Genomic DNA, 16,506 nt, shown 5'->3' on the forward strand with positions numbered 1-16,506 from the left:
CTTAGTAGTGTTTTTTTGTTTGTTTGCTTGTTTGTTTTTGCGGGGGGTGGGGATGAAACCACTGCATTCTGGAAATTAAGGGCGGCCAATAATCTTGCTGTTCTCCATATCTTGTTATGTTTTTCAAGGAACATTTTTGGCCAAGAAAAAGTAGTTAGCTTGAGATTGGTTAAGATCAGCAGAGCTTTGTTTGTTTTAAAGCCTTTATATGCTGGAAACTTTAGCAAACTTTTAGCCCAATATTGTCTGCTCTTGATATGCTAAAAAATGGCTCACTTTGCTGACATATTGGAATGAAACTTGCATTATGACTGCCCAGATGTTAGAAATGTGTTAAGGATAATCCTGCTTGTAAAGAAGAATGCACACCTGTATTTCAACAAACATTTCCTCTGCAAGTTCTTCACTACATGATAAAACCTTCCCTTTGGGCTGATTATAGCATTTCCATAGCTTGTATACCCTTAGGATATCTTGAATTTTTTCTGGAATCAAAGCATTATGATTATGGAGAATTTTATTTTTTGCTCAAAATACGTTCTGGCAAAGGACCCGAGATGTAAAAAGCAATTCAAGTGGTGATTGTGATATCTGTATCAATTATTTTTTTTCAGGGAACGTGTGCTTCGTTTCTTGTTGCATACCATCTGATTCTTTTGATTATGTTATAAATATAATTTTATCAATAAGTAATTCTTAATAAACCCAGAGAAATCATTAAAATGATATTTATGTATTTATGCATATCTGAACTCCAAACGGTAAATTTGGCATAAAAAGCTGGTTATACTATGGGTGCTATTGTATGTTGAACAACTGAAAACCGCATTGACGATTTCTGTGTGCACTGTGCACAATGCTCACATTATTCCCACAAGTTCCTACAGTGTCTTTTCCTAAGGAGATTTTGTTTCTCTTTTATACATTTGATAATGGTCTGGAAGGTGTTTCTACACTGAAACAAATACAATTTTGGAGGAAAAAAATAAACAAAACCATTTTCAATCTCATGTGGTGCACTTACTGTTCACGGCACATTAAAAAAAAAGGTCCCTCAACTCTGTATAATATCTGAATGTTGCATGGTAGTTTTTGCAGAGAAATGGGCATCTTCCTCCCCCACTAGATTTTTATGCGGAATTCGCCATTTGCAGTTTTATAAGAAATTTGGAACGCTTAGTTCATAATCCCTTGATTACTAAGTTCATCATCCTTTCACCTTCCTTTCCCTTTTCCTCATGCTTCACGTCAAAGTTTACCATATCCTTTGACCTGAAGAGTGCAAGATTATCCACTTGTTTTTCAAGCAAAAATTAAAGAGGAATAATATACATACAAAATGACTAATGGGCTAATTACACGTCAGAGTATAAGGAAAAATTCTTCCTGAAAATGAAGCAAATGATACTTTGCTATCCAAAAATTTAAATCTACTGAAAGTAAATTGGGTTTCCTTAGACAACTATAGGAATATTTATTCCTAACAGAAAGAGCGATGTCTTTTATCTAACTTTGCAGCAATTCAGAAACAAGACAAAAAATACATTCCACCAAAGATTAGAAAGAAAAAAAATACAGTAAATAGTTGAAAAAAGGGCACAGGAAGATTTTGGGTAGGTTGGTTATTCTATCCCAAGTTTAGCCAAACTGTAACCTTTCTTTTCCTGTTGAGTATTCAGAAATGCATCATGAAATTAGGAAAATATAAGAAAACAGGAGGTTGAAGCTGCTGGAGCTTATTACCTTACAAGAACCATCTGATGGGAATAAAAGGGGTCGAAAAACAGGCAGAGATTCTAGACAAAAAGCTAGCTAAGATATGGAAGAGATTTTCACCAAATTCATAGTCTGGAAAAAAAACAAAGACTAAGATTAGGATCCTATGTATAATTAGGAGTGCAAAATAATTTTGGATTTTTTCTGCAACAAAGGAATAAATAGTGTGTTGGTTTTATGAGTAATTCTTACTGCCCTTTGGGAAGTATCAGTTAGACACTCCATAAATAACATATTGTCCAGTAAATTGTAAACTATACCACAGAAAAAAATCTGCTTTCATATACAAGGGTCACCACAAAATCAATACAGTTCCTTCTAAAAAGCTCTCTACAATGTTTTAACACTTGTAGGTGATGGTTCAGCCTGTTACTGCTTATGGACAAGTAATGTACAAGATCACACACCAAAAGTGCTTGAATAAATAAATAAATAAATAAATGTTTGGTAACACTGCTAAAAAATTCTGATCTAATAGAAACAAGTTACATTTTTCTGGATCTTCTGATAGAAGTTGATATATATTTTCTTACTCAGGGCTGACCTATGAAGCCATGATTCTGAGACAAGAGGTGCAATTCTTGACAGTGATTAAAGGAGAGATCAGTTTTGATGGGAAATCTTAATTTGACATATTCTTTGTTTTCTAGGCTTCCAAGTATTGGGTTCAATACCATCTCCCACAATATTTCTCTATCCAACCAAGGACATCATGATCTGGATGACTGAACAAACAGATGGCCAAAAAAATGGATGGATGATCAGGCTCAGAAGGTACTGCCTAATGGGTTGTGGTCTACCTGGAGACTAGGAACAAATAGAGCACTGCAGGGATCTACCCTGGGACCTGTCCTGCTTAACATCTTTATCAGTGACCTGGAGAGGTGACAGAGTGCATGCTCAGCAAGTTTTCAGACAATACCAAATTGGGGCAACCAGTCCATGTGCTCAAGGGCCATCTGGAGAGACCTAGATGGGCTGCAGGAACAGGTCAACAGGAACCTTATGAAATTCAACAAGGACAAATGCAAAGCCAAAATCTCTGCCCTGCCCTGCCACTGGGCAGAAAGAGCAACACAGCAGGCTGGGAACTGACTGGGTGGGGAGCAGCTCTGCTGGAAAGACCTGGAGGGTCTGGGCCAACAGCAAGCTAAGTGTGAGCCAGCAGTCTGCCCTGGCAGCAAAGACGGCCAACAGAGACCTGGGCTGTATCAACAGGAGCACAGCTAGTAGATCAAGGGGAGGGATTATCCCCCTTTATTCAGCACTCATCTGGAGTACTGTATCCAGTTGGGGCTCCCAACACAATAAAGACATCGATAAACTCATAAAAATTCAGCAGTGGGCCACCAGGATGGTCAGGGCTGGAGCACTTGCCCACTGAGGAGAGGCTGAGGGACTGTGTCTTGTTCAGCCTGAAGAATTGATGGCTCAGGGGAACCTAACAGCCTTCGTGCCTACAGGAGGTCATGGAGCCAGGCTCTTCACAGCAGTGCATGGCAGGAGCATGAAAGACAACAGGCAGAAGTTGAAATAAGAGAGGTTCAGACTGCATATAAGGAAGAACTTCTTTCCCATGAGGACAGTCAGGCAGTGAAAGAAGTTGCCCAGGGAGGTTGTGCAGCCCTCATCCTTGGAGGTTTTCAAGACCCAACTAGATAAAGCCCTGAGCAACCTGTTCTGACCTTGTAGCTGACCATGCTTTGAGCAGAGGGTTGGACTAGAGACCTCCCTAAGTCCCTTCCAACCTGAATTATCCTGTATGCCTATGATCCTATATAGCAGTTATTACGAAAAATAATTACCAAGAAAAATGCTAATATCTGTATTCTGAGAAACAAATTTTCAACATTTTTCTTTCCTTTAATACTCAAGTTAGGTCACCATTTTAGACAAAATAAATAAATAAATGTTGTCTTCTACACATGGCATTTCACTGCTGGGCATTTAATGAGATCACATGTGTGTCACTAACTTCCTATTCCTTAAAATAAAACAAATTGCCTGGGTAAAACAAATGACTAATTGGTGTAACACACCTTGGTGAGGATGATGAGTGAACTTACCCTTCTCATCTAGTGATAATTCACACTCTTTTGACCTACAGGCATAAATTGGCACTTCTAAACATCTTCACAGTTTGTTTTGTACACTTAGTTCACTGAACTGAAGGCAGTGTCTGAGTCTAATTTGCTCTGCCTTTAGTCTAGAGGCAGATGCTATTAGGCCCTCAACAGAAAGCTTCTCTTCAGCTTCAGGGGCTTCCACCCTGCTACGTTCCAAAAGGAAAAGAGAAAGTATAAAAAGCTGAGAACTCCTTTTGTTTTTGTTGGTGATTAATTAAAAATACAAGAACATAAGACTAAAATGCTTATCCTAGGGAATCAAGTCTGGCTCCCATGTAGAGCACCTATCACAAATTTAATCTCTTTTGTAAGGGAAATCTTTCAAACTCCTGTTTGAAAACTGCTGTAGAATCTCACTTTTCTGCTGTTGCAAAACATCCTATATTTCTATCCTAAACTAATTAGGGCCCATTTTATGCCTTTTTCTTTGTCAAGTAAGTAGTCACATCTGGATAAAAGCTTAGAATCACCCATTACATGAGCACGCATTTTGAGTATTTCTTGAAGATGGGTTATTTACCAATAACTGGATTTTGTCAAGATGTCTAGTCAACATGTCCTTTAGCTAAAATATTTTTTCTTTCTGTGTGTTCTCTAAAAACTTGAAGCTGGCAGCAAATGCCAATCAAATCCCTTTCCATTGAAGTCTCTGTCAAAATAAGCTTTCTATTTCTTGATCACTTTAATAGTCCTTTCTTGTACCTTCTTCATTTCAAAAATTTTTTTCTTAGGTATGGTTGTTCAGAACAGTCCCTAGTATCTCAGCTACATAGGAGTATATACTAATTCTTCACACAATGTATTGCTCTCATAATTTTCTTTGTCATTTTAAATTGGCCTGATGGCTACCAAAAACTCACTAACTGACTGAGAAACACAGGACTTTGACATTGCTTTCTGTTTTAATCAAAAGTCAGCCTTGAAGTATAACACAATAACTGGAGGAGGATATTTTCTATAAACTTTTAATGAAAACTGGCAGTGCAAGATTTATGTAAGTGGAAGTATCTATGCTCCAATATTACTACTATATGTTTTTGTTGAATGATTTTGCCTGAATGTTGCTATTGTTAACAAGGAATTCTATTGATTCCTTTAGTATTATATTTGCATCTATATTTTAATACATATTTAAAAAAAAAAATCCTCAGTATCTGTGTCATAGGAAGAATGCTGGCAAAGAGGAGCACAAAACTGAAAGCACCTTTCTGGCAGTTTAGATTGACGTGGTAGACAGAGGGACTGCTGATAAACAAGAGCAGGAGATTTATTTTTTTTTTTTTAATAAGCATAACAGAATCCATCCATTCCTAGATTTAGAGTGCAGATGCACTCTACGAAGTAACTTTGTAAAATTGATACCATGGGGCCCTCTTTTCACTCTCCCAGTGAATCCAGAGTACATTTGCTCAGTTGACAAGCTTTAAAAAGAGAAAGACTGTGAAAAATGTCCTAACTGCTAGCTTTGCAAATGTATTCTGAGATGTAAAAGAGAGCAGAAGTCTTCTGTGCATTACTTCTAGTGATAAGGAATCTGTAACTGCAGTTAAGTTAAAAACATTGTTGCTGTCTAAGCCAGTGATTCATTCAGCTCTGTCTGTCACATGTATATTGGTTCTGCAGTACTAACAAGTATTAACTTTTCTCTTTAGGTTGCTGGACATGACAAACTGAGTGCAATTTCAGACAAGTTGATGGCTTACTCGGAATACCTGTATGGAAACAATGTATGGAAACAACTTGTATGGAGACACTGTTACCTACTTCCTCCACATCTGAACTTCCATCTTCTGCAGCCCCCTTCTGCTCCCCTGACAGAAATATCCAAATTCTGCAACTTCCTCCTTCACTCACCATTTCTTTGCATCTCATTAGCCATCATACTCTACTTTTGTTTCATGGATTTTTTCCCTTTGCAAGTTTCAAGATCACTCATTCTTTCCAACTAATCTTTCTATCTTTAACCTAAAGTTAATAATAATTTAGCATGAATGTCCAATAGAGTGGCAACTATTTCTTTGCAGCATTATTACTTGTTTTTCTATCACTTTTCTCCTCTCACCCACAAAATCTCTATGTGCATTTACTACTTCTACTGATCTGCTACAAAAGAAAAGGCAGAAAAACATTCCCTGTCTCACAGGATAAGCACTACTGTTAATTTCCATATTTGGTGTCAAATAAGCTTTAGAAATGTCTTCTTGAATGTGTTTTTAGAATTGCACTCTTCAAAATAAGTAGACCCTATATAAAATTACTGGAGAAGAAGAAATGTCTCAAAAATGACCAGGTAATTAAGAGAGCTTTCCCCTTCACTTCCTGAAATGCTCACCAAGGACATCTGTCCTATCTGACATGGGGCAAATGGTGATACACTAAGAACAATTCTCCTGATCACATAACAGCATAGTGGTAAAGAGGAAAGGAAATGTGAGAAGAAGAAAGGGATCCCATGAGACACCAAAGAGCAGTGGCACAATGATTTTGTGATCTCAGCCAAAATCAGGAAAAAAACAAAGGCTGACTTTGGGTCACAGGTGGAAACTACAGATTTTTTTTTGCACACTGGAAGCCTTTTGAGAAAGTTATGAATAGAAATGTTTATTTGGAAAGATTCCTTTAAAAACCAATGTATCTACTTAATGAGGAGTGGTGATCCTTGTCTGCAAATATTTGACTATATAGTGTTAATTTAACAAGTCATCATTCTGGTCTCTGTAACACAAGCAATACTCTGTGATCTGTTAAATGATCCCCGATATTTATGTCACAGTTGATTTAACAGGAAATGTGCTACTTCCTGGGATATAATGCATAAGCACACTTCAATAACAGAATACAATGCAATCTTAGAGATTGCTTTGCAGCCATTGATTATGTGGAAAATAACTGAGGCTCACACTCTATGCTAACTGCCCTCATACTATTTTGGGAATGAAAAAAAGCCCAAAAGCTAACAGTGAACAGTTACTTTACTAATCAGGCTGACAAACCACATGTCAAATCTAATGTGGAAATATTAATTACTTTATTCCTTTCTTGAAAATCTGTTCTTACAGAAGCATTAGTAAGCTATTCAAGTGAAAAATACATCTACTGGTTTTAGTCAAAACTTTTTTTTATCCTAAGCTCTTCTTCAGGTTTCCTAACTCCTGCTGCAGGGTTGTGGCTCTGTAAGCTTCTGCGGCACTAGGGGACATCATTCAGCACATCATCTGCTCCTTTCGGCCACTAACCATAAGCTCTGCTTTCTGAAATCCTGATGTTACCTAAGACCTTTCCTTCTATGAGCTTCCTTCCAAATTCTCCACTCTCCTTCCTATACGGAGGTCCTCCAGTGTCTTACTTGAATGATTTTCCATGTACCACCTCTGATATTGAGAACTCTCCTAGACCTTTTTCCTTGCTTCCCTTTTTCTACTTTTGTCTCTGTACTCGATCTCCAGGATTTTACTGAAAAAATGATGATGGATTCTGTCCACTCTAAAGATAGCAACTGTCCAAACAGTAGTTGTAGCCTGTCTGACATCTGACAAAGAACTAACTCTTACTTCTGTCTTCCAATCCTGCTAGCTTCCCTAGGTCATCGGTAATGATTTCATTATACTCCCAGGTGCACAGTCCTAACACCTGGTTCTCCTTTCAAGTCATAGATACCAACTGATGGAGTGGGTGGGATGAATTGCAACCACCTTTAGACATCTACACCATTGCTAGTCACCTGATGTTCCCTTAAAATCAGTAAAAAAGCATATTTATAGAGCATTTCAGAAAATTATTTTAGATGTCTTCTTCAGCATAAATGAAATACAACACAATGTATCCAGATCATATGCTATCATCCTATTGAATGTCACTGTGATCTGGCTTATTCTTTATGCACAGTTAAAATAGTCATCTAGGTTTTTAGTATTACTGATCTTAACTATGCAATTTTCCATTCTGGCCTTGACAGAGTAGCACTGGCCTTTTGTGAAGATGTAGACAAGATAGTCTTCCTGGCTCCTTTCTTTAAACTTACACAGATGCATCTAAACTTTTTTGTTTTTTAACCTCAAATCCTTTGCTGGATTAATCCAGACATGTCTAGCCTCTTTTATATGATATTCAGATGGTCATACAAGCTTTGAAAGTTTTTTTATTCTTAGCATTTCTCTCATACCAAATATGTGGGAGAAAAACTTTCTATAAGCTTTTTCAGTCTAACATTAGTGTCATATACAATGATCAACAGTGACTGAACAGGTGTAGTTACACCTCTCTCTCTCTTTTTTCTTCAGTCCCTATTTCTTTATATTATAAATACTTTCCAAGAGTAATTGTCTTTATAACACGTGTATCTAGCCCCTTCATTTGGATCTATAGTTAATAACTAATTATAAGTGACATTCTAATAAAAAGTGATGATATATAAAAAGTGTAGCAATCTATTGGATATGAGGTTACCATATTGGATAGGGATATAACAAATCTAGAGTTTGCTCCTGTAATATACTAAGATTCACTAAAAATCAAATGCAAACTCATCCTTTTCCCATAATAAATGTCCTGAAATTTATTAATAATTTTCATCTTTATTTGAAATAACTTGGATTAGCAGCTCCTCTCTTTCACATTAAATGGATGTGTTTCCTATTTATTATGTGATTACTTTTCAAGAAAAGTATTCAGATTCACAGTGGAGACAACAGAATCTAATGGGATAGACAAAGAATTCCTGATTTAAAGTGGATTTCAACAGAACATACTCAAACACTTCGTAAGAGTCATATACATCTACTTAAGAAAAACATGAAACAGCTGTCTATATTGATTCTGAAAAACCTATATGGAACGAAAAATATGTAGAAAAAATGTCTTTGAGATTACTTGACCCTGAAACTTCCCATATGAGCAAGCAGTTTGCCTGTCTACCTCACAGCTAAACTTTTATGGAACTGAAAGGAAGATATGTCCCATAAAGGAATCATTTCCATATGAGTATAAAAAAATTATCCTACTGTATGATTACAGTCATTAGCTTCTCTTTGGTTTGTGTGCATTCAGACACCACCTGAAGATGAATACGGAATTAAAAAACAAACTGGTGCCTTTCTTGCCAAGGGATCTAGATATCCTGGACTTTCTCTGTATGATTTTTGAAAAGAGTCAGAGAGTTTTCACTACAAACAAGATTCTGGAATGGTTTTCCTTTTGGAGAATGACAATCTATAGGTAAAAGACAACAAAAAATGATTTAACAATACTTCTGTAAAATCAGGAATTCCGTATTACTATGTAGATTGGGTCCACAAGTTAGAGAAAATATGACTTTACCTATAAAATTGTATTACAGTTAATGTTAATTTGATAAATCCTTACTGACTGCTATAGAAACATGCTGGACTAATTTTAATAGATACTCCAGGACTTTTCCATACAAACCAAGGTATATACACAGAGTGCTACTGATTATTATCACATAGAGGAGGAAAAACAATGAATCATTAAATCTTCAAACATGAATAACTTGGTCATCCCTTCATCCACGGCTCACTCAAAAAAAAAAAATCCAACCAAACAAAATTAACTGTCCTCTTGGTTTTCACTTTTGTTCAGCTGGTATCTGCTTCCAACTTGATCCTGAATTCTTTGTTTTTGTGGAAAATACCTATTGAAACACAGCTTCTCGGCTAAGACCCTGAGACTCTAGAGATCTAGTAGACCAGGATTTGATTTTCTCAGTCTTCCTGACCAACCCTCCTCGGTCCCTTGGAGCCCAGCTGAATACCTGCAGGTCTCCCCAGAAGCCTGTGCTCCGGTGTTGAGCCCCACTGTGGGTGCTAGCACCTGCAAAGGCTTCCTATGAAAGCATGCAGCAGAGTCAGCGCTCTCCGCAGGAAATCGTCTCATGCCCACGTGCTCAGAGGGTAGCTACGGAGTCTTAAGCACTGCCCTAAATGTCTTAAAAACTGTCCTACATGGTGGGACCAGGCACTTAGACCTGCATGCAGCCCTCGCCCCATGCCCTGGACCTGCTCTCTTGGGGTGGGAGGACCCGCATCGAAGGACTGGGCAGGCTTCAATCCCTTCCGAGAAACTTAGAAAAGACAATGGTATCTTCCCTTTAAATCTTACCCCTTCTAGCCTCGTAGTTAGAGCATGCATGGGCGTATTTAGGTCCACGTCTCCCATCATGTCTCTTCCCCTCTTGGTGAGGGGCTGTCTCTCTTCCAGGCCAGGGAGGGAGACAAGGAGGCTGGAAGGTGACTACCTGTTCCCCTCTAGAGAAAATTAAGGGACTTTATTTAGATGCTGACTCGTGGCTCTTTAAAACACAGGACCCAGGAATTATAATTCCCAGCCCTGTCTCCTGAAAAAAAAAATATAACTCATAGTAAGTTAAAAAAGCATTATTTAAGCTATATTAATTTTCAGTTTCTGACTAAGATGACCCCATCTACATCAGTGAGGGCAGATGTTCTGAACTCAGTGAGAAAGGGTAAATTTAGAAGAAAAAATAGTAGGAATATTCAGAATGTAGAAAATTCCTAATACTCCACATGCACCAGGGTTCATGCTATATTTTCTAAAAAGGTATCTATTTTCCTGACTGAGGGGAAATTTGTGGTTATTTGTATTGCTTTGCTTTTTTAATTTTTGTTTTAAAAAAACTATTTTAAACTGAAAAAACCACAATCTTATGTGGTTAGTCTTAAAGCTATTATTATGTTTCAAGGCTTGAAACCACATGCAGAGATGATTGCGAGGAGTAGGTGATGAAAGCTGTAATCATTGTAAGTGGTGTATAACAGACTGGAAGTTTTATGAATGGATAAGAAATTACTCTCTCTCTTATATCTGCCTATTCTCTTCTTGTATCCTGTAAGACTGTCTTATTAACAAATACCTGATTCAGATACTTTTGTTAATAACTTGACTATACGGAAATTTTACAGTGTGATCAGTAGCAGCACTAGTAACCCATTGCTAAAATAGTTAAAGAAAATCTTTCAGTTAAATATATAACTCATCCCCCCATTTTCCTTCCCTTCTTTCCCTTTCCAAAAGTTGCTACCAGCAGAAGAATTAATGCTTAGTTTCCCAACCTAAAAGTTATTTAGATACCTAGACTAGTTAGTTAGTCTAGACTCTGCCACTGTTCTGGCCCAGGACTATTTCAAGAAAACTCTAGATTCAGGGATGCTGTAGCTGAGCCCGAGACATGGTTGGTGGTGTGTTTCCTGGAGTCGGGTAACATTTCAGTGTGTATAAGAGTTGCAGAACTGGGTCCTCCAGTGAGCACTGCTGCGACACACTGAATGATGCTGCTTATCTGTGGCTTTTCTTATTTGGCCTAGAGACACGTTTCTCTAATATATGCAAAACAGAAGTCAATGAAACAGATTCTTCTCCAGTCACATCTTAGTTTCATTTGGATTTTTTTTTCCACTGCGATATATTTTGGCTCTGGTTACAACAGCAACCAAAAAACCTGAAATGAGCACATGGAAAAACCCCTGCCTTCAGTCTGCAGAAGAATTGCTCTGAGATGATGTATTGCCTCATGCAGTAATAGATATAGTTTGAAGGAAAATAATATATGCATTGCTTTAACAATAGAAAAGGAATTCAAGCATTTAAATAACTGAAATGTACTGAAACACACAAATAAGGACAGTCATTGTGGTTAGTTAGAAAGCACAATGATATTTCCAAACTCTACTAACAATGTTGAAGTTCTAGGGTGATGGTGAAGACAGCCAGCTAGCAGAGATGGTTAAGAAATTGTGTACAGGTGGTAATGGCAGATGTGGGTGGAAAGTGTCAGCAGTACACAGCCAGGAAGATTTTGGAAAGATGCACTCTACCTGTGTAGCCCAGCGAATTGTCGCCATTATCAGAGGTGGGGAGTGGTGTCCCGCTGTCGTTCCCCCTCTCTACGTCGTCGGAGTCTGTCGGAAACAACACCAGAGCTGCTGATGGGGTCACAGGAGTAACAGCAGTTGCCATTGCGATCAAAACATGTTGACACACAATTAAATCCACGTATGACAGCAAGAGCCACAGTGCCAGCGCACGGCACGCTTCGTCCTTCCCCCGCCTGCGTGGCGGCGCCCGGCGAGAGGCCGCCGGGAGCATTGCCCGGGGTCCCTCCGCGCTGCCCAGCGCCTCCGCGCGCCCACCCCAACTCTGGCCCGGCACCTTCGCTGTCACTTGGCAGCCGGCAGCGGCGGTGGCGGCGGCGAGTGGGGGCCACCCTGCTGAGCAGCCCGCGCAGGCTGCCGCAAGCATATGGGGCCGGGCAGGCAGGGGAGCTGAATGCTAGCATTGCTAATTTTCCACCTTATTGTTAATCAAAGCTATTGACTGTGATCACTCCCCATCATCGCTTCATCTCCTGGCAATTACGGACTCGGGGGACTTCACCTCTTTGTGGCGCGGAGGAGGGGGGAGCCGTGCGAGGGGGAGGGCTGCCCTACCTCTGCTGGGAGATGGGGCAGGAGAGAGGGTAGAGCCGCGGTGCCAAAAGGCAACAGTTTAGCACCATCCCTGACAAGATACGTTTTCCAAACCGAGAGGTGCTTGCAAAGAAACACTCGATTTCAATATCACATTAAAAGAAAAAAAAGGGAGGGGGGGAAGGCAGCTGGTCTGCTAAACACAGAGACAAACACGTGTCGTAAGGCTACAAGACAGACTGCTAATCAAAACGCCACAAAGCACCGGGAAGATAACTTGCAATAATGGACTAAATAATTCAACGCAAAAAAAATAAAATAAAAATCCCAGTGGCTCTGAAAAAACGCACAGCCCAGAGGAATTTGTTGCTGATATCGTGAGATCTCTTTTTACCCTCATCGGTGTAGCTCAATGTAAAACTGCAAATTAAACTTAAATTCTGTTTTTAATTTACTCTTGATAACGTGATGGCAAACGAATAATAGCTAAAAGAAAACATTCTTACTTTGTTTTAAAAATTGGCAAGGAGCAAATCTGCTTGCAAGAATATCAACATCAATAACACGACAATAGGTATTTCTGGCTGCTTATACCTTTTTTCTAACTAAGAATACTTCCTGACAGGTATCAGGTAATTTATTATTTTAAAAACCGTGAATAGGAAAGGTGTTTTTTACTCACTTCTGTAATGACTGAAAGCAACTGTTTCTTTTTAATAAAATGCCCATGCTACTAAAATCATTCTGAAGTTTCACAAAACTCCTCAAATAACTACGAATGAAATTAAATTAGAAAACACCTTAGTGGATGTTTTCTGGATGCTTGATTTTACTACCTCAGTGAATCTAATTTTTAAAAATATGATGCCAAACATTAATTGCCTCCATTTCTCTAAAAATGATCATAGACAGACAGCACCCTCACAAATTCATACCTCTTTAAGGAATTATTTTAACAAAAAAAAAAACCCTCAAGACCAATCTAGACAAATGGACTCACTAGAAAAAATATTCCTTAAAAAAAAAAAAAATCAGTTAAAAGAACTGATCGCACCCCTTTTAAATTTCTGTTGTGCAAATTAAAAACAAAAAACACCCCTCCCCCCGAGATGGTGTTCCTGGCAGGTGAAAAAACTGAAATATGTTCATTTATTGGTCTGTTCATCTTTGCTGGCTCGCTAATGGCCAACGCCACGTACATCTTGAAAACCTGCTCTGAAAGTGGCTGCAGAGCAAGCGGCTCCACGTTTGGCTTCTCCAGATTGTCCACTTATTTGCATTCAGGAGTTGACTGGGTCAGAGTTTTAAATTACAGCAGTAAAGGGCTGAAGGATGGGACTTTTCATTAAATTTAGGGGCACAGCCTCTGCCTACTTTCTTTTGGGCAAAAGCTTATGACCAACTAAAAAAAAGTGCAGACTCAGATTTCAAACAATGAACCCGCTGATCATCCTTTTGAAAGATTAACTGCCTTCTAGGAGACTTACTCACACACTGCGCTCAAAAACGCTTAAGAACAAGATGCAGGGAAAACTACTTGAGTGTCCCACGTGCCAGTAAAATACGTGCAAAACATAATAAGGTAATGGATTGATCTTTTTTACCCAAGACACTCCCTAGGATACGGCTTTCTCAGCAATAGGGCAACCCTCCTAATAGCAGACATCTCACGCAAAAACACCGATGCCGATGCTCTTTAGTGCTCACTTTGGTTTTTAAATACGATCAGCCTTCGTTTCAGGAACTCTGTGCACTGACTAGGGGCCAACACGAGAGCACATGAGAGTAACAGCTTTAAAAATTAGGCTACAACTAGTTGCAACCGTTCAACAATGGAAATCTTGGCTTCAAATCCTTCCGCTGGTAGAAATGAAGGCATCAACTTATTTTTAACAGTACTAGTATTTACATGATATTTGTTAATGACAACGTGCTTACTATTTACAATCCAAAAGCGCACACAAACATCATTCACACTCTCTGAGGAAGGCTAGTTTTCGACTGGCCATAAAGAATGTGACATTCAAATAGAATTGTGGAATTATGGTTGATCTTTGTTTGGAAATTACTTTCATTAGTGACAATCAATGAAGTTTAGTTCTCATTACAGTTAAATTTTACCCATTTCACAGAAAGATAGTTCTGCGCTCAAGTCCTACATTTAGGTCTTTGGCCCTCTGCACTGGGCTTAATTTCAGCTGCGTCACAAGAAGCAGCTCTGTCTTTCTGAGAGTCCCTGATAAAACTTAAAAACAGTAAGTACTATTGGCTTGAATGGCACATTTCACCATTAGACTGCTGCTAGGGCACCACGTTGAATGTGTGGTAAAGGGCCTAAATGTTAAGATGCAATGCATTTCTTACTACTTTCTTGCTACTGGATCAGGCAAGTGTACATTTGGTTTTGCTAAAAATAATGAATAATTATAGATTGTTACACTTTTTGAACCAGTTGCCACGCACCAAAATTAAGGAAATTAATCATATAACCTGGAACAATTCATCTGATATATGAAAAACTTACTGCTCAGTCTGAGTCTAAGCAATGGCTGAACTCAGTGGCTCATCCCTCAGAGAAGTGCCATAAACACTTTATAATAGGGCGCTCTCATGCTTTCTTAATTAACATCTAATTCACAATAACATAAACAGGTAGAAGATTCAGAGAAAAGACCAAGAGAGCCATCCCTCAAAACAGCTCTGTGGTCAAGGCACTCTCCAGAAAAGTTGCATTTTTAAGTAAGGCAAAGTACCTAACTGCATTATTAAAAATAATAATAATAATAATCATATCTTTCACTTAACAGGAGCAGCTAAGTTTACCAGCACTGAGTGGTCTAGATTTTTGGTGGAGCAGTTTCCAGCTTAGGCAGTGCAGCTCGAGCGCAGACAGCGCACACAGAGAGGCATGAGGATTTGGGTTTATCACAGAGTTCTGATCACCTTTAGGTCATCCTATTGCACTAGGACAACCTCAACGATTTAGGTGAATGTGGGGAACCTTTTCCACTGAAATTTCCACTGAAATCTTTAAATTCCCCCACTTAATTGGGCTGCAGCAAAAGCTATTAAAGACCTTCTATTACGTTTTAGTTTACATATCACTAAAATATGGCATTCTAAAAATAATGACTAGAGAACTGTGGGAAAAAAATGCTTATCATTTAATATGAATCTTAATTTCATGATGATATCTATTTTGCAGGAACTCTAAATAAATAATATATGATGTTGTGGAGAAAATCTTGGCTCATTGAAGCTCAGCTGCATTTGATTAACACAAACACAAAGACTACAGTTTTACTCAGTCTGCTTTCAGACATTATGGAGTTGTCTAACAAACTGATTCAAGAGGCCTAATATATGATCAGAGGATACAATTACTAAATATCTATTACTGTTATTCACCACCTCAGCTCCTACGATATCTTGAATTGAGTATTCACATTTATTTTGATAACTACTTACATTCAAATGCGTGGTGCAATTCTCAAAAATTATACTAAACACTTTTAACTATGGCTCAGTTGTTCATATTGAGATCACTATCGATATTTTTGATGTACTTTCACAGGTGCCATCAGTTATTGCTTGTTTTGTACCAGGAAAGTATACCTGTATGACACATGTTATTGAAGATGCATCCTTAAAAGTCCCCAAATGATTCAGTGTTGATGCTCCAGCCCATCCTCCTGGAGGACATAAATAGAAACTAAAAAGACCTAAACAGGTACAACTTCTTACTACTGTAGGAATCTCATGTATCTGAGATTTAACAGTGATCATAGTTTATCAGAAATGAAAGTCATCTACTGAAAAATGTCTGGCTATAAAAATAATAACTGTTGCTTTATTTAATTCCAAAATATATAACTTCATTATTTCTTCGAAGTACCTTATTTTTTTAATCAAAATTCCATCATCATCATCAGCTTGGGGGTAAAAAGTTTGGAGGAAACAGCATGAACAGCATTTTGAAGATGACCATTAATAAAAGATCAGGCAGAGCAAATGAATATAAACTACTATCAATATTAGAATTGTGTTCTACAAATTGGATCAATTCCCATTGATTCCTTTCTAGGGATCTAGAGGAATTCAGGAAGAGACATCACAAAACCAAAACAATTTTGACCACATCAAACCACAGGCTAAAATGAGGA

General features: G+C 38.3%; 1 protein-coding gene across 1 annotated transcript in view; it reads right to left on the reverse strand.

The window, feature by feature from the left end:
• ROBO1 (roundabout guidance receptor 1) overlaps positions 1–16,506 on the reverse strand; it is a 744,575-nt gene that overhangs the window by 373,290 nt on the left and 354,779 nt on the right. Inside the window, exon 3 of the mRNA XM_013948595.2 lies at positions 11,753–11,836. Within this exon, the coding sequence (XP_013804049.2) occupies positions 11,753–11,836 (84 nt within the window). The remainder of the gene's footprint in view (positions 1–11,752; positions 11,837–16,506) is intronic.

This window comes from Apteryx mantelli, chromosome 1 (genome assembly GCF_036417845.1).
Source record: "Apteryx mantelli isolate bAptMan1 chromosome 1, bAptMan1.hap1, whole genome shotgun sequence".
NCBI lineage: Eukaryota > Metazoa > Chordata > Aves > Apterygiformes > Apterygidae > Apteryx > Apteryx mantelli.